The 18,189-nt window shown below is 41.4% G+C and overlaps 1 protein-coding gene across 1 annotated transcript in view; it reads left to right on the plus strand.

The window, feature by feature from the left end:
* The window catches only part of erbb2 (erb-b2 receptor tyrosine kinase 2), a 36,379-nt gene extending 19,226 nt beyond the window's left edge, over positions 1-17,153 (plus strand). The window contains exons 14-27 of the mRNA XM_081392029.1: positions 117-207; positions 1,580-1,734; positions 1,842-1,886; positions 2,354-2,492; positions 4,178-4,300; positions 4,724-4,822; positions 4,998-5,183; positions 10,066-10,221; positions 10,343-10,418; positions 10,511-10,657; positions 11,040-11,137; positions 11,546-11,734; positions 11,823-12,195; positions 14,196-17,153. Coding sequence (XP_081248155.1) covers positions 117-207; positions 1,580-1,734; positions 1,842-1,886; positions 2,354-2,492; positions 4,178-4,300; positions 4,724-4,822; positions 4,998-5,183; positions 10,066-10,221; positions 10,343-10,418; positions 10,511-10,657; positions 11,040-11,137; positions 11,546-11,734; positions 11,823-12,195; positions 14,196-14,524 — 2,206 coding nt within the window. The 3' untranslated portion in view covers positions 14,525-17,153. The remainder of the gene's footprint in view (positions 1-116; positions 208-1,579; positions 1,735-1,841; positions 1,887-2,353; positions 2,493-4,177; positions 4,301-4,723; positions 4,823-4,997; positions 5,184-10,065; positions 10,222-10,342; positions 10,419-10,510; positions 10,658-11,039; positions 11,138-11,545; positions 11,735-11,822; positions 12,196-14,195) is intronic.
* The last annotated feature ends 1,036 nt before the right edge of the window (positions 17,154-18,189 follow it).

Here is an 18,189-nt window from a genome sequence, read left to right on the forward strand (position 1 = left end):
CTGCCTACCCTACCTTTAATGTAATACAATAAAGAATACAGATTTATATGCTGTTGTTATAGAAGTTGGTTTTAAACTCTTAATGTTTATCTCTACATCAAATGCATTTTCCACAGATCATTCCGGGAGTTTGTGGATGGAGTTAACTGTGGTCCTTGCCATCCAGAGTGTCGACCAGTCAATGGCTCTGCCTCCTGTACAGGCCGAGTAAGATACAATATATATATACTACCGTTCAAAAGTTTGGGGTCAGTAAGATTTTTTTTATGTTTTTAAAAGAAGTCTCTTCTGCTCACCAAGGCTGCATTTATTTGATTAAAAAACAATAAAAAAAACAGTAATATTTTGAAATATTATGACAATTTAAAATGACTGTTTTCTATTTTAATATATTTTAAACTGTAATTTATTCCTGTGATCAAAGCTGAATTTTCAGCATCATTACTCCAGTCTTCAGTGTCACATGATCCTTCAGAAATCATTCTAATATGATGATTTGATGCTCAAAAAACATTCATTATTATTTTCAATGTTGAAAATAAATAAATGCAGCCTTGGTGAGCAGAAGATACTTCTTTTAAAAACATAAAAAAATCTTACTGACCCCAAACTTTTGAACGGTAGTATATATATAAAATATTCTACGTTTTTTTAATATTGTCACCAAAAAAATAAATAATTCATTATTTACTTTATGTCGTTTCAAACCTGTACAACTTTCTTTCTGTGGAACACAAAAGAAGTTTATCTGAACGTTGTTCACGCTGCTATTTTCCATACAGTGAAAGAAAAATGAACAAAAATGCACCATAAAAGCACCAAAAGTCAAAGTCAACTTTATTGTGATTTTTAGTACATCACATGGTACTTGATAAAAGATAAACGCAGTTCTTCAGTTCCAAGAAGTGGTACAAAAACAAAACATTTTTTTTTTCCTTTTGTGTTCCGTGGAAGAAGGCAAGTAATACAAGGTACATTTTTAATTTACATTTTGTACATTAAAATAAGCCATATTTCGCCCTTTTACAAAGTCTTGATTTTGTTTTTGTTTTTCTACTAGAATAGGTTTTCATGCTTTAATAATAATTCAACAATTATAATTTTTTAAAACACACACACCTAACTTTAACTAAACTAGTTTGTTTAGTTCCTGTCTCTATGAAGCCCCTCCTTCTGAAAAGTGCAGTCCACTCTGATTGGATGGCAGGACCAGTGTGTTGTGATTGGTCAAACGGTTCAAATGTGTTTTGAAAAGTTACGCCCCTTTACCATAACTGGTAGTTTCAACATTACTGATGCAACTTAATTTGGCCTCACCATTTTTTTTTGCTCATGCCTTGGCGAGGAATTATTTAAATGAGGAATATTGTACCATGTACGTTCCTGGAAGAAAAATGAAGACTACAATCGAGGAGTTTCAGGAAGTTCAGAAACAGTGCTTTACTGATATAGAGAGTCATTTCTTTTTTGAGTGACATTTTTCATGCTCAAACAGCAACATACACACTAAAGAAAGTTGAACATGTAAAGAAAGCATAATTAGGTCCCCTTTAAGGTTTTAACTGTGTTTCTTGTGCAGGGTCCAGATCAGTGTAAGGAGTGTATGCACTTTCAAGATGGAAACGTATGTGTTGAGCGCTGTCCCAGTGGAGTGAAAGAGGACCAGCACACAGTGTGGAAATACTTCAATGCTACGGGACACTGTCTGCCCTGTGAGACCAACTGCAGCGTCTCGTAAGTCCTTCTTTGAGGTCATGGATTGTTATCCCACTTTTTTATATCAGGCCATGAGCAACAATTTAGGATTTGGAATTCATTTTTTGTTTTGTATTTACTGTCAGGTGTCCATTGGATGAGAGGGGGTGCCCGATCCAACAGAAAACTGGGTAAGACATTATTAAATGTGTATGTATGCAGAATACTCATATTCATAAGCAGTGTTTCCCAAAGCAAGTATCACATATACTGCTCATACTTAGGGTTAGGGATTTGACCAAACCTATAATCTCAAGTTTTAAACTGCATAACGTGCAACTTGTGAATCCTCAAATTTGTTTAAGTGAGAGGTGGACTGTTACTTTTCTAAGTGGTTGAAATTATGCTATTCTTCTGGTGGGCATTAAAACAAGGTAGAAAATTTTTATTTACTTCAAAAGAGGGACTAGCGATCTAAATGTAATAGGTACTGAAATGTGATTTCATGAAATGTGGGGTGGGCTATTTAGACTTGGCAAACACTACAAAAAAATTTTATTTAGAAATCTAGTTATTAATCATAGCTATAGAGTAAAGCTTGAAGTATAGATAGCACAGTCCTGCTTAAATCTAATTGTTTGTTATGAAAATCCTGCAGGGCTGGGACAACAGTCGCAATCACAATTGGTGGAGTGTTTCTCTTTTTAATTTTGCTGGCGCTGCTGGTGTTTTACCTGCGACGACAGAAACACCAGAAAAAGAAAGAAACCTTGAGGAGAATTCTACAGGAACATGAGGTCAGAACAAAGTGTTTCATTTGCATGTACAATTTGTTTTCGAAATACTGACACTTTCATAACTCAAAATCAGTCTAAAAGGAGCATTTATTGATACTAAGAGGCAAAAATCTAATTTTGAACTTGTGCAACTTTCTTATGTCGGCTAGATGTATGCATTAGGGTTTTTCTGCCAACATTTACACATCTAGGGCCCTATCTTGCACCCAGTGCAATTTACTTTGTACACCGACGCATGTATCATTCCAATTTTGCACCCGACGCACAGCGGACTTTTCCCTCCACAGACGCACGTCGGTAAATTAGGGAATGAACTTGCGCTCCCGGGGAGATTCAGCGAAAAGAGGAGCCGTGTTCCGGCGCAAACGTTCCCTGGTGCTATTTTGCAGTTCCAGAAAACAATTCAGCATTATTCAGATGCTATTTTAAGGGCGCATGCTTGGCCATAATGTAGCGTGTGCACAACGCGCATACAATTTGCTTCTCTCATCTACATGCAGCAGTTCCCATTTTTGCAAATCATACATAATTACAAGGAAAAAATATTACCACAGAGGGAAATCATTGTGGTGTCCATGAAGATGTGAAAAAAATAGGCATAAATCTAGCTTACGCATTTACCCAAATTATTATACGCCTGTTTAACCGAAGCTAATTTGGGTGGGTTTCTTCCATCCCCATACAATGTCACTTCTCTGTTTTTTACGGCCCTGACGAGAACGTCGGTCTCTTTGGCTGTGAACCGCTCCTGGCATGCGCCTGGCAAATCCGCCGTTATAAAAGCAATCCGCCATGGAACAAGCGCGCCTGCTTTTAAAGAGAATGTGAGATGACGCTCTGATTGGTTTATTGCATGTTATGCCCAAACCACACCTATGAGTAATGTAGCTACTTCAGACCAACCCATTTTAGATTTCCGTAGGATCTGCCCACAAATTTACTTGCGTTTCGCGTTTGATACTTGCGTTTCAGATCGTTAAAATAGGGCCCCTATTCTTTGTTGAAAATCAGCTGATTTTGAAATTGACGTTAGCATGTTGCAAGCTATCAACTCATTCTTCTAATAAGCATACAAATACATAGCACATGCAAATACTGGGTAAGATAGTGCATTTTAATTAGAATTAGATTTTTTTGGTACTTGATCAGTTTTTTTTATAATTTACATTTTACAAAATATTTACATTTGAAGTTAATATTTTAATAATTTAACAACATATTAACATGGTCACGGTTCTCTGCTGTTGGTCGATTGTCACATGACATGCAAATAATTAGATAAAGTGTTTAATAGTTTTTAAGTGTTTTATTTTGACTTTGTGGCTGGACTTTAAAATGAACTCAAACCTCTTTTTACTTGTGATAGTGTCTCATTCCACATCACTTTCACACTTATGTTTTGGAACAGATTTTGCATCTGCAGAGTGCCTATGATTCCATAAAAGTAGGCAGCAAACTAGGTTGTGGAACTGAGTCTATTGTTCCTAAACATAAAGTAAATAAGAACTAATAATAAGAGTATAATATAGGAAAGTCTGCTAGACTTTGTGCTGTTCCTGGCCCCTTTAATTGTATCGAATATCGGTTGGTCATGCTAATGCATTTCTTCTGTTTATGCAGTCTGTTTGGTTTGACTACTTCACATTTAGTTTTGTAGTCTTATGGCATCTCAATTTTCCCTGAAGCTGGTGGAGCCACTGACCCCAAGCGGAGCGATGCCAAACCAGGCTCAGATGCGTATTCTCAAGGAGACAGAGCTGAAGAAACTCAGAGTGCTGGGCTCTGGAGCCTTCGGCACAGTCTATAAGGTCAGACACTGCACACAGTAAGAAAAGAGAGATATCTGTTACCCTTCCTCATCATATCAATGTTAGTTTTTCTAGCTGGCACATGCAGCCTCAGAAATGTGACAAGCATTTTGCCATCTTTGCAAAACAATTGCCAGTCACCTGAGCTGCTGGAAAATGACTTCGTAGACTGGCTGATGACACCACAAAATCTCAAACCCTTCACTAGTGACTATAAAGGCAGCCTTTTATTTGATATTCGCACTAAGCTATATCAAGATTATCGCACAGCCCCATGTACGTTTGATATAATTATTAGCTTTTCATCAACTCATGAACCCCCTACAGTTCCCTTTGCGAACCCTGTTTGGGAAACCCTGTTCTACATTATTGTTCTTAATGTAGTTTAACCCTATTCATGCAGAGTTTATTTCATCTCACCAGGGTATATGGGCTCCTGATGGGGAGAACGTCAAGATCCCAGTGGCCATCAAAGTTTTGCGTGAGAACACCTCGCCTAAAGCCAACAAAGAGATCTTGGATGTGAGTGTGTTGATTACATTCCTATATTTTGTTGCAATATTAATTTCCTGTTATAAACATTCAGAAGACTCTTCTTCCTAATGATGGCAAGTGTTTATTTTGTATGTGGATATGTGTGACTTTAAAGTGTTTTGTCTATGTGTGTTTATGTGTTTTATCTTTATGCTATTCACAGGAGGCATATGTGATGGCGGGTGTAGGGAGCCCACATGTGTGTCGCTTGCTAGGCATCTGTCTGACATCAACGGTTCAGCTGGTTACTCAGCTTATGCCATATGGATGCTTGTTGGACTATGTCAGAGAAAACAATGACCGAATCGGCTCTCAGTACCTCCTCAGCTGGTGTGTACAGATTGCAAAGGTAAGACATCTACAGAATGTGACATGCACTGATGGTGGAAGACTTTGTGGTATGTTGTTGCAGTTTAGTGTTTCACACAGGATTTTGTGAGACTATTACATTTCTTCACTTACAAGAGTTTTTATTTCAGAGGAAAACAGTTTACAAATGTGTCTCATAAATCTAGTGAAATGGTGTAATCATCTGTCCACAAAAATGTTGGAAATTATACAAATGTGAAAATAAAGCATAAGTGGTGCATGTTAAACTCACACATGCAGATATTTGAGTTTGATCACTGTGAAACGAAATGCTGAAAACACCGGATCATAAGCTGCTCACTAGAACACAGTTCCCTTTCGTTCAGTCACTCTGAGTTACGTCAGTGACTGATGAATGGGGTTTCGCTAAGAAGCCTATCACCTTCGAGTTCTTACAAAACGATCCAATGGCAAAACAATGCCATGGGTCTGCGAAACTCCGCCCCACCTCGTGGGTGTAAAGGAAGCAGCGCAGCAATCTCGCATTATGTTTTTGCTTCAGAACCGAGTGTTCTCTTCACTCCTCTCCACTGCAAGCTGTCTACGAGTTCTAGATACGAGACGAGCGACTCTTCAGCGGTGTTGGTGTGACGGCGTGTTCCAGCGAGATCTCATTCCTGCTGCTGGTCTGTGCAGTAATCTGCCAACAAGTGTGTGTTTCTCCCTGGGCGCTTCAGCACTGCTGTTGAGTTTTATCCTCTCTAAAAGAGCTGCATGCGGCGCGTCTTTTTAAAGATGTCTCGCCCGTGTATTTCTGGGTGCGATAGACAGATTAATTCTCCGATGGGCATGAACGCTGCCTGACGTGTTTGGGTTTAAATCACGCTCAGGCAGCATTGCCCGAGTCTGATCCACAACTGACTGCCATGCTTTCCCGGGACTTTCTAGTCGCAGGAAGGCGCCCCAGCCCGTACCAGCCCTGCAGCCTGCCGAACGCCAGGCACTCCCGTTATGGGCAGCTCAGAGATGGGTTGCAGTTCTTTCCAGAGAGTGGTTGGTCGCTCCGCCTCCCACGTCTGGGCCAGTCATTCCGCCTTGCTGCCCCATCGTGGGTACGTCTGTGGCTCACATGACCCCGCTGATTCAGTTTTTGGAGCTTCCCAATCTGTTCCGCTGGCTCGTGAGAACCCGCTTCCGGGGAGTCCGTTACATCATGGTTGGTGGCTACGCCCCTGTCATGCGTGCGGAGATCACCACCCTACTGGCTAAGGGTGCGATCGAGACTGTCCCTCCAGCCGGAATGAGGTCCGACTTCTACAGCCCTTACTCCATTGTACCCAACAAGAGCGGTGGGTTACGGCCAATCATGGACCTGCGCATCTTGTACCGAACCCTTCACAGGCTTCCGTTCAAGATTTTGACAACACATTTTCGAATGTGTTCGTCCGTTGGATTGGTTTGCAGCATTCGACCTGAAGGACGTGTACTTTCATGTCTCCATTCTTCCTCGAGGCTCAGGCATACCAGTGCACGGTTCTCCCATTCGGATTAGCCCTGTCCCCTCGCGTCTTCACGAAAGTCATTGAGGCAGCCCTTATGCCACTCTGGCAACACGGGGTTCGCATCCTGAACTATCTCGACAACTGGCTGCTACTAGCTCACTTTTGAAACCAGGTTTGTGAACAGAGGATCTCTTTTCTCGGTATGGTCGACTCGGTCGCCATGTGCGCGCAGCTTACTAACGAACGCGCGCAGTCACTGCTGACTTGCCTCAATCAATTCCAGAGCAAGAGTGCGGTTCCACTGAAGTTTTTTCCAGAGCAAGAGTGCGGTTCCACTGAGTCTCCTGGGGCATATAACTTCCGCAGCGGCAGCCCCGCTCGGACTGCTTCATATGAGACCGCTTCAGCACTGGCTTCGTGATCGAGTCCCAAGATGGGCATGGCAACCAGGCATGCTCCGAGCTCGCATTTGGGCCTGCCGTCAGACCTTCACCCTGTGTTCAAACCTCTCTTTTCTACGGACCGGAGTACCCTTAGAACGAGTTTCCATGCATGTTGTTGTCTCAACAGAGGTAGATCTGTTTGCCTCCCATGACTCTTCCCTTTGCAGCCTGTTTTACTGTGGCCGCGGGGCCTCCGCACGTACTGTATGTGTTTCCCCCAGTGAGCCTTCTTTACAGACTATGGACAAGATCAGGGAGGGCGAGGAGCAGGTCATTTTGGTTGCGCCTCTCTGGCCCACCCAGACCTGGTTCTCCGAACTAGTACTCCTCGTGACAGCCCCTCCCTGACCAATTCCTCTGAGGAAGGACTTACTTTTTCAGAGATGGAGCACCCTCTGGCACCCTCGTCCCGAGCTATGGAACCTACATGTGTGACTTCTGGATGGTTTGAGTACCCTACCACCTCAGGTGGTGGCTACCATCACTTCCGCTAGGGCCTTGTCAACTCGACACGCCTATGTGTTGAAGTGGTACCTCTTCGTCACCTGGTTTAAGACCCCAGAAAATGCCCAATCAGTGCCGTGCTTCCTGCAAGATGGGTTGGATCGAAGGCTGTCTCCCTCCACCCTTAAAGTGTATCTTGCCGCTATCACCGCACATCACGATGCAGTTGAAGATAAGTCTTTGGGGAAGCATGACCTGGTCATCAGGTTCCTTAGAGGAGCGAGGAGACTAAATCCTCCTCGCTCTCCTCTTGTACCCTCTTGGGCCCTCGTAGTGGTCTTATCTGCCCTGCAGAGAGCTCCCTTTGAGCCTTTGCAATCAGTTGAGCTTAAGTTCCTGTCTATGAAGACAGCGCTCCTGGTTGCATTGGCCTCCATCAAGAGGGTAGGGGACCTTCAGGCATTTTCGGTTGACGAAGCGTGCCTAGAATTCGGGCCGGCTAATTCTCACGTGATCCTGAGACCCCGGCCTGGATACGTGCCCAAGGTTCCCACCACTCCCTTTCAAGATCAGGTGGTGAACCTGCAAGCGCTGCCCTTGGAGGAGGCAGACCCAGCCTTGGCACTGCTCTATCCAGTACGTGCCCTCCGTGCTTATTTAGAAAGGACGCAGTGTTTCAGGACCTCAGACCAGCTCTTTGTCTGTTATGATGGGAAGCTGAAGGGAAAGGCTCTCTCCAAGCAAAGGTTGTCTCACTGGATAGTGGACGCCATTGCTTTGGCATACCAGCAGCAAGGTCAACATGTCCCCTTGGGGTTCGGGCACACTCCACTCGGAGTGTGGCCTCCTCTTGGGCTCTAGCGCATGACGCCTCGCTAACAGACATCTGCAGAGCTGCAGGCTGGGCGACACCTGACATATTCGCAAGATTCTACAATCTCCGAGTGGAGCCAGTGTCCTCTTGTGTACTCGCTTCAAGTAGCCGGTAACTAGGATCTGCTCAGGTGTCTTCGCTTGCTTGCCATTCCACTCCTCGGACTGGATACGTGCGATATTCTCCTCAGGTGAGTTTCTCCGGGAAGAATGTTGCTTTCTCCAGCACTGTTGACGTCAACACCAGAGTTATGCCTGCGGCAGCTTTCGTGTTGGCTAGTGCCTCCATGTGCATGGTTTCCCCCTTGGGCGACCCCCACATGTGTATTTCCACTGTAACTGTACTTCCCACCCTTGGGGTTGATAGATTCCACCCTGCGGGCTGGACACTCCAGTGTTCTCCATATGCAGCCCGCTCGCGGATCATATGTGTATTCTGTAAGTCTTGGTATTCCTGTGTTAAGTAGGAGTCCTTCGTCCATGCTAGTCTCACGAACGAAGGACTCAGACTTGTGCAGGGCACTGGAAGACAGCCGCTGTGGCGTGATTGAACTGGGATCCCATTCGTCAGTCACTGACATAACTCAGAGTGACTGAACGAAAGGGAACGTCTCAGTTACGTATGTAACCCTCGTTCCCTGAGGAGGGAACGGAGACATTTAATAAGCAATTTAATAAGCACACAAAGCCAGATCTCGATTTCGATTTTAGATGGATTGAAAGATGCTTTGCTAAAGCAATGGTGCAAAACAATGTTAGAGATCTTTTATGTTATGAGAAGTGTAAAAATACACAGTCTAGGTAATTAAAGGAAAACACTGCAGTTACTCACATTAGGGCTTTTCACACTGCGCTTTAACCCAGGTTATGGTTCTTCTAAACCTTACTTTTAACCCTGGATAAAGAAATATTCCACAATTGTAATTTAGAAGCGGGGCTAATCAATGAAACTGACATTAACCCAAGGTTTAGGAAACTTAAACGCAGGGATTAGGAATGTACAATGTGAAATGTCATCTTATGAATACCCAGGATTAATTGTTAACCCCAGGTAAATTCTGAAAATTTAAATTCTGTCATGACAACTGAGATTGGCATGGTAATGGATGTGGAAATGCTAACGCTGCTGCTCCTGTTGATTATTGCTGCTGCTGCTGCAGAGCAAGTATAGAGACTTGGTACTGCCAATACATTCACAGACTTGCTGCTGCTACACATATAACATACATGAAATAACCCCGTAGAAGATCTATAGAGGTGGAGCTGGGGAAGGTGGAGGGTTTCTGAAAGTGTGCTGCAGACTGCTAATAGCAAACAATGCCAAGTATTTGAATGTTGAGCAGCAAGCTCATTGGCTGCTGATGCCACAGCAACCAATCAGCTGCGCTATGTAGATAACGATGTGATCGCTAACAAATTGAGTTAAGGACCCATCAGCCTGCGCCATCTAGAGTTTAATGACAGAACTTTGCATTTATGCAAATTATATTATAATTAAATTAGAAATTATATAGTGTGAAACGTGAAGCAAGTAAACACAGGATTCCATTTACCCGGGGTTTAGAATGACCCAGGGTTAACAATCGCTATTCGCTATTCTATTCCCTATTCCCCAGCCACTTGTGCTTATGTTCTCATGTTTGGTTCTTTGTGTACCTAGGGAATGAGTTACCTTGAAGAAGTGAGGCTGGTTCACAGAGACCTTGCTGCTAGGAATGTTCTAGTCAAAAACCCAAACCATGTGAAGATTACAGACTTTGGGCTTGCCAGACTCCTGGACATAGATGAGAAGGAGTACCACGCTGATGGGGGAAAGGTGTGTGTTTTACATGTTGCTTTGGTTGAACTGTCGAAACAGATTTGGAAACAGAGCTCTAATGTGGATAAATCTTCTATCCTCCATGTATTGAGAATAAGTCTATGTGTGTGTTGAGTAGGTGCCAATCAAATGGATGGCGCTGGAGTCTATATTACACAGGAAGTTTACTCACCAAAGTGATGTATGGAGCTACGGTCAGTATCCGCATGGGTTTACAGTTGCTCTGCTGTAATTGATAACCCTCTGGTTTAAAATAACCTTTGAGGCTTGGCTCTTTCCATCTCAGGGGTGACTGTATGGGAGTTGATGACCTTTGGCATGAAGCCATATGACCTCATACCAGCGCGGGACATTCCAGAACTACTGGAGGGGGGAGACAGACTCCCCCAGCCGTTAATCTGTACCACGGACGTCTACATGATCATGGTCAAATGTTAGTGTTCATTTCTAATGATGAATTTGCATAGTCATTTGAGTGCTTATTTGATTCAAATATGGATCTCAAACGTTAAAGTTAAGTCTGAATATCACAAAAAAAGTATCATCTTTCAGAACACTTTCCCCAAAAAGTGTACAGTAAATACTGTGGCTTTGTGGCACTTTCAGGACATTGCTGTTGGTTGTTTGATAGATTGTCTAGACACAGTAATTTTCTTCTGTGACTTCTGCATAGTGAATTTTGCTTGTTTTACAAACAAGAGACAAATCAAAATGATTTTCTCTGGCAATCAACACGATGTCACAGCAGCTGTCCATGGGGATTCACATGTATTGAATATGTAGAGGACTTTTTTGACCATATGACCTTATGCCAGGTTGGATGATCGATCCTGACAGTCGACCGCGATTTAAGGACCTGGTGGAGGATTTTACCATCATGTCACGTGATCCCCCACGTTTTGTAGTCATCCAAGTGCGTAAATATATATATATTTTTTTCATTATGAACTTGTAAGGAATAATATAGGGCTGCATCTATCAACTACATTGATAAGCAATTAAATATAATCTGTATGTAGTTACAACAAATAATCTATTTCTTCGAATATTTTGGTATATAAAAGTTTTGTGAAAGTTCATTAACTTCCTGTTTAGGTAAGATGATCTGCAAAATGGGAATATGTATAAGAATATAACAGCAAAATATAAATAAATATGGGAAATTAAAATTTTTCTCTACTTTAAAGTGCCAATGTTCTCGTGCATAGTGCAAACTGAGCAATTATGAGATATGTTGTCAACCATTTACATTATTGAGTTTATCAATGAGTTGTTGCAGCCCTAAAATAATATATTCCTATTTTTCTCCTGCTTTTTTCAGAATGACGATCAGATGAGTCTGTCGAATCCTGTTGATAGTGAGTTCTTCCGCATGCTGATGGCAGAGGAGGGGGGGAATGTGAAGGAGTTACTGGATGCGGAAGAATACCTGGTGCCTCAGCCCGGCGGCATCTTCAGCTCACAAGGAGAAATGAGAGCCAATGGACCCAGCAGACACCACTCTCACCGGGTCAGTGGTGATTTCAGTCCCTCAAATGCTACTATAATGCTTGTCCCATTTTAAAAATCATGTAACTTTTTTTGTTTTTCTTCTTTAGAGTACAGACCAAGGTTTAGAGGTGGATGGTATGCCAAACGGGAGGGATTTGTACTCCTCCGTCAGCACGCTGGGGCAGAGTCAGTACCCAACTCTTCCTGTCGGGGCAACAGCCAATGCCATGTGGTCTGGGACACAGTACCCAACTTTAGTACGGAGCATATCACACCTTTCCGCTGGAGGCCAATCGGACTCTGTGTTTCTGGACGGTTACGTGGAGGACAACGGCCCTCCATCCAGTCCTGGTCGTTATTCTAAAGACCCCACCGTCCCTAACGGCATAGATGGAGAGCTGGAGACCTGGAGAGCTGGAGCGGATGGCCCTATTGGCTTCCTTTCAAACACACTGCCACGTGGAGCACACACACAACCAGGTGAGTGAAACATATCATTTACAGTAAAGGCAACCCATTTTACTACCGGAATGTGACATAGGCCTATTTGGTTGAAATGGTATTTGGCACATTTTTTATGATGTCATCCAAAAGAAAGATTATTTTCCAAGGCAGACAAAGTTTTGATGAAATATGACAAAGACAATATATATCTAGACATGCCATGCAGTCAAGACTCTCTGGTGATGTATTCAGGACTTCTCCATTTTTCAGCTTAAACCCCCTACCCTGCAAGCTCACGTTCATCTGCCACTACTCTTGAGGGCAACAGACACATCTCCAAATCCAATCACCATCTGTTCCCCGCTCTGAATTTTTTCTTTTTCAATAATCCATATGTCACAAAATATAATATATATATATATATATATATATATATAAAAAAAAATATTTTTTGCTACTTTGGTTTCATCGCAAGCTGGGAAACGAGAGTGTATTGCAACATTGAGAACATGTTAACCAATAGCCAAATAGCAGTTTTAAACATTATAAAAAAATTCTGATATTGGCCATGATACTACATTTATTCATTAATATTTTCGTGCTATGGTGCTAGCAATACAAAGTTTCAAATATTGTCCAGAATAGTACAAGCTAGAACAGGGAGGAATTAAAGGGGTCATCGCATTGACATTAAAATTCCTCAATGGTTGTGTAAAACAATACCCTTTTTACCTCAAAAACAGCTCTGTTGACAGCGGACCATTTAGGTGTATGTCTCTTTAAATGATAATGAGCAACTGCTCACCCCACCCCTCTCTTCCATGGGGGGTGTCGACACAAGACTGCCTTGGCGGACAGAATAGGTGTGTTCGACATCGGCTGCGGCTGTATGTAACCGATCGGCGAGAGTAGCCGCGTGCAGGCGGGGAGGAGCTGCAAACGGAGATGTGAAGTCGGACACTTTCTGGTTCCCGTAGTGACCGCTCACGTGGTGTTTGCATACTTTACCACAGCTGAAGTGAAATAAATGCAATATTTGCCAAATAATACACAGATGTTTCAGAGACATTTTCATTCAATAGGCCTACTTTATGTACAGCTTCATACAGCGTCTGTTTGTATAAAAACAGAATAAAGTTCAACATAAGCTACTATCAATGAAGTGGAGTCTACATTTTTTAATCAGTTTTAATTTGATAAACATGACACAATATAACATCGCAACTACATGAAAAGACTGTTTACTGTTTTATAAAAAACTGATTTGTGAGCTTTAGAGGAACTAAAGGTGTTCGAATAAACACGAAACACGTGATCGTTGTCATGCGGTGAATCCGGCCAATTGTGGAACAGCTTTGTCGTCATCAGCCCTCGTGTAGCCGCTCGAGAAGCTGCGCTGGCTGACTTCTCCGGCTACTCTCGAATCGCTCTCGCGGTACTTTGATGGCATACGTCACAGTCACGTGGTGTCGGCGCTGTATCAAGTCAGACAAAATTTCTAACCGGCATGCACTGCTTCAAGTCAGCCACCGATCGGTCTGCGCAGAGCTGCATGAAGTCGAACAAGCCTTATACAAATGGCTGAGGGTGGATATATGCTAATACGGGACAGTCCGTCAGTGGTCGTGGGCGGAGCATGAGTAATATGACATCATATTGCTCAGAAAATCCAAATGACTTGATTATTGAGGGTGTTTAGGCTTTTTGAGGATAAAAAAAGAAGTGAATGGATTTTTTTCATTTTTTCATCCGATGACCCCTTTAAGAAAAAGTTAAATCATATAAGTTTTTTTTTTAGTATATTGGTAAATATATTGGTATATATTTGGTACCAATCCATTGTGATATATTGGTATAGATTTGGTACCAATATAATGTGCAATATTCGCTAACAATTATAAATTATTATCTTTATATTGAATATCCTGTTTCCCTTATAAATACAAAAAAAGTTGCAAAATCCATTTCACACTGACTTTATCACCTTAACAACATGATTTCAACACAATATCTTTAAATGTTTTCTTTGTTCTCAGAGTATGTGAACCAGGACGTCCCATCAGAGCGTCCCAGCACGCTTCCACGCAAAGCGAGCGAGAGGAGATTCATTAACGGTCTTTGTACAGGGAACAGTGTGGAGAATCCAGAGTACCTGGTGCCTATGGGCAGCATCTCACCCACTTCTCCCGCCTTCGACAACCCCTACTATCATGATATCGCAGCTAAAGCTCAGGCAGTCGCCAGAGCGTCCATAAACGGAGGTACGAATCACAGGCAGCCCAATGGCTACATGACCCCCACAGCAGAAAACCCAGAATACCTGGGCTTAGCAGAGACATGGAGTGGTCAAATGGAGTATACTTGAGAGGAATCATTCGGTACAGTTTGTGTGCAAGCGTGTGGAGATGAATGTTTTGGTGAGGTTGTGTGCATGAGCGAACGAGTGTGCAAAAGACATATTTTGTGAAGGACGTTCCCAATGGGAATGGTTTCTAATGGCTTTCTATTAAATTACAACAAAAACCTATGTAGCATTCTGTGGAGTTTGAACTTGAAGATGGATGCATTTCCAGTCTTTGCCAAAAATCAGCTTTTTTTTTTTGCATCTGACAAAAACATGGTACGTTTTTCAAGACTGCTTGAATGATTTTAACACTGGATGATGTCTGTGGATGTATGTAATACACTAAGGATTTTCATTAGAATTTTTACTTTTGGCCATCTCGCAAAAACTTTTTTTTTTCCGGAGGTTCAATTCAGTTCCAAGCCAGGACCGTACACACTGCTTTACAGAGCGCTGTGTGAGAGCTGGACACAATCAAAGCTGCTCTGTTCTGTGTGTAAAGGCCCTGGGTGAGCAGCTACAGTGCCAGTGAATGAAAGACTGACATTATTGCCGTACCAAACGGATGTGGTGTGTTCAGCCATGCAACTGGCTCTGAAGATTCATCAACATTTCTTATCTGTGGTATATCCAGGTTTTCACATTTGTTTGGGTATTTTTTAATTCCTTATGTTTGAGCAATGACTATCTTCATTATATGATGGGTAACAGTTTTACAGATGTATGTAGAGCAAGAGGTGAATCTCAAATATTGTCCAGGCCATATTGAAATATTGCACAGAAAGAAAATTCTAATACCTATGTTAAGAGTTTTGCTTAAAATCACACTTAATATAGGTGTACCGTAGTGATTCAGGATAAGACAAAAACACGGTTTGGAAAATGGATTCATGATGTATTCATGATGCTTATTATATACATTTTGTAAATTTTGAAAGCAAAAAAATGACGGACTGCAGCTTTAAGCAGAGATGCATAATATTGGTCAAAAGTGACAGTAGACTTTTTTACAGTAAACTGTATTTTAAATAAATGCTGTTATTTTGAACATTCTTGTCATCCACAAAAACATGGAAAAAAATGTGTCACGGTTTCCACAAAAATGTCAAGCAGCACAACTGTTTTCAACATTGATATTCATCAGAAATGTTTCTTGGTCTGCAAATCAGCACATTAGAATGATTTCTAAAGGATCACGTGACGCCGAAGAATGGAGTAATGCTGAAAATTCAGCTTTGCCATCAGAGGATTAAATTACATTTTAAAATATATTAGAAAACAGTTCTTTTAAATTGTTAGAATATTTCATTTTTGATCAAATAAATGCAGCCTTAGTGAGCAGAAGTTGACCCCAAACTTTTATAAACGTTTGAACTTTTGATACATATATACAGTATACAACGACAAAGGTCTTACTGATACTGGTAAAATTGATTTTCTTTAAGCAAAAATATGACCTGGACAGAGAGATTCATTCAAGGTGAAAAACATTTATCTCCTTGTATATTTGTGTTGTACTTTTTAATGTTATCTAACCGAGTTGCTCCTGTGCAGTGGTGTATACAATTTGGTATGAATTGATGTGAAGGGGCCCTTATTATCAGACTGGCTGGTTTATTTGTAAAATGATGTTGCAAGCAAGAGAGAAGATGATTTTAGATCATTATGCATTCGTTTTGAAATCAATGTTTAATGTGATCATTCATGTTCATAATGCCATTATTATTATTATTTTATAAGGACTTTTTTAAGGCACGACACCTCCTACTCATTTAAATTTGCCTCACATATACGCAGAAAGGCAGCTAACACTAAACGCAGTGTTGTGGAGTAAATACTTCACGTTTAAGAATGTGGTCTAATTTCCATATATTAGCAGCTGTGGCCTCTGGGTGGACGAACGCCCGTTCAATGCCTCCATTGTTCCAAATAACAACGTGTGCCTTTTGTTATACCCGACTCCAGCGTCCAGTTAATATGTCACTTCTTTGAGGAAAGAAGTGCATGTTTTGTCCTTGCCGTGTCAATACGCATTCTGTGGTGCCATTGCAGACATTATGCAGTCCTTTTCACTAAACACATCTCAAATTCCAGATGTTTGAAAATCAGTTGTCAATTTTCCTGATTGTGAAGTGAGAAATTTTGCTTTGGGAGTGTGTGAATCAGCAGTCACAGATGATGAACTGTGAGTGAAGTGAGAGAGTGATATTATGTGCGCTAATGGCACTCCAGTGCGTTTCCACGTCAGCCCAAACAATGACATGATTGTGTTTCAGAATAAGGGATGGGGAAAAACCCTTTGTTGAATTTCTGCCTCATCTCTGCATAGCCAACACAGTCTACAGAGTTTTTTGGTCCAGGCTATTGGTCCAGTTGACAAATTAAAATAAGCAACCCGATTACTACCTTTTCACTAGTTTTTCGACCAACAGGATATTATGGAAGTTTGTTTGGCAGTTGGCAGTTTGGCAGTTTATATCTCTCCATTCTAACTTTTTCACTTAGAATTGTGAGTTTATACCTCGTAATTCGGAATTTATAGCTCGCAATTGTGCAAAAGAAAGAATTGTGAGATAAAAACCTGGAATTGCAAGAATAAGAATTCAGACTATTTTCCCTCGCAATTCCACGGAGCACCTAAAGGGACATGAAGAAGAAAAAAAATGAGATGGGAGGAAATAATATTTGCCGTTCTCTCGCAAATGTTTTGCATTCCCTCGCAAGGAACACAGAAGTTTTGCTAGCGAATGCAAAAGCATTGACATTAGTTTTTCTCCCATCTAATTTTTTTCCCGCACCACCATGTCCCCTTTGGGGCTCCGTACAATTCTGGCTTTATTTCTCATAATTGTTTTTGTCTCAGAATTGTGAGAAATAAACTTGGAATTGCAAGAAAAAAGTCTGAATTGTGAGATATAAACTCAAAACGTTTCTCATCAAAATTCGGACCTTTTTTACAATTGCAAGTTTCTTTCTCGCAATTCGGACATAACTCGGAATTGAATTTTAATAAAAAAAAATAATAATTTTTGCACAAAATAAGTCGCAACTGTCTTTTATATTTAATTTTGTCTTACTGTGGCAACAAGCTTCAATAGGATCTCTTTCCTGTCTATAAAATGTATTCTTTTAGCATTACAGAAATAAGACACTTCCCCTTTGACCTGTCCATTCTTTTAGTTGCCTTTCTTGGGTATGCGATTCTATTCTTGCATGTTTACTTTATTACTCTTCCCTAGATGCGCAAGATGTAAATTCCAGCATTCACAGTTAAGGCTGGACTACACTACACAACTTGTAAAATCTGAACAGATTTTCAAACACTAGAGATCACACACTTGTTGACTTTGTAAATGGCTACAGAGAAAAACTCTGCATCATACACTAAACGCCTGAGGATCACACACTACCAGACTCCATTCCGAACACAACAAACTGCAGAAACGTGATTCGTTGCTAGGAAACACATGACAAACGAAAAACTGTGTTCGAAAATCAGCTGAAAATATCAAACATGTTTGATATCCTCCGCTTGCACGGAATCAAAGTCTGAAGCTTAAAAATCATAACCTACTTGTTCTTCAGTGAAATATTTCAAGTTAGACTGCACAAAATCTCAACTTGTTCAGACTGCAAATCGAGGCAAGAATTTGTACAAAGGTTGTGTAGTGTATCCAGGCCGAAGT

This window comes from Scardinius erythrophthalmus (assembly GCF_964197995.2).
Source record: "Scardinius erythrophthalmus genome assembly, chromosome: 18".
Classification (NCBI taxonomy): domain Eukaryota; kingdom Metazoa; phylum Chordata; class Actinopteri; order Cypriniformes; family Leuciscidae; genus Scardinius; species Scardinius erythrophthalmus.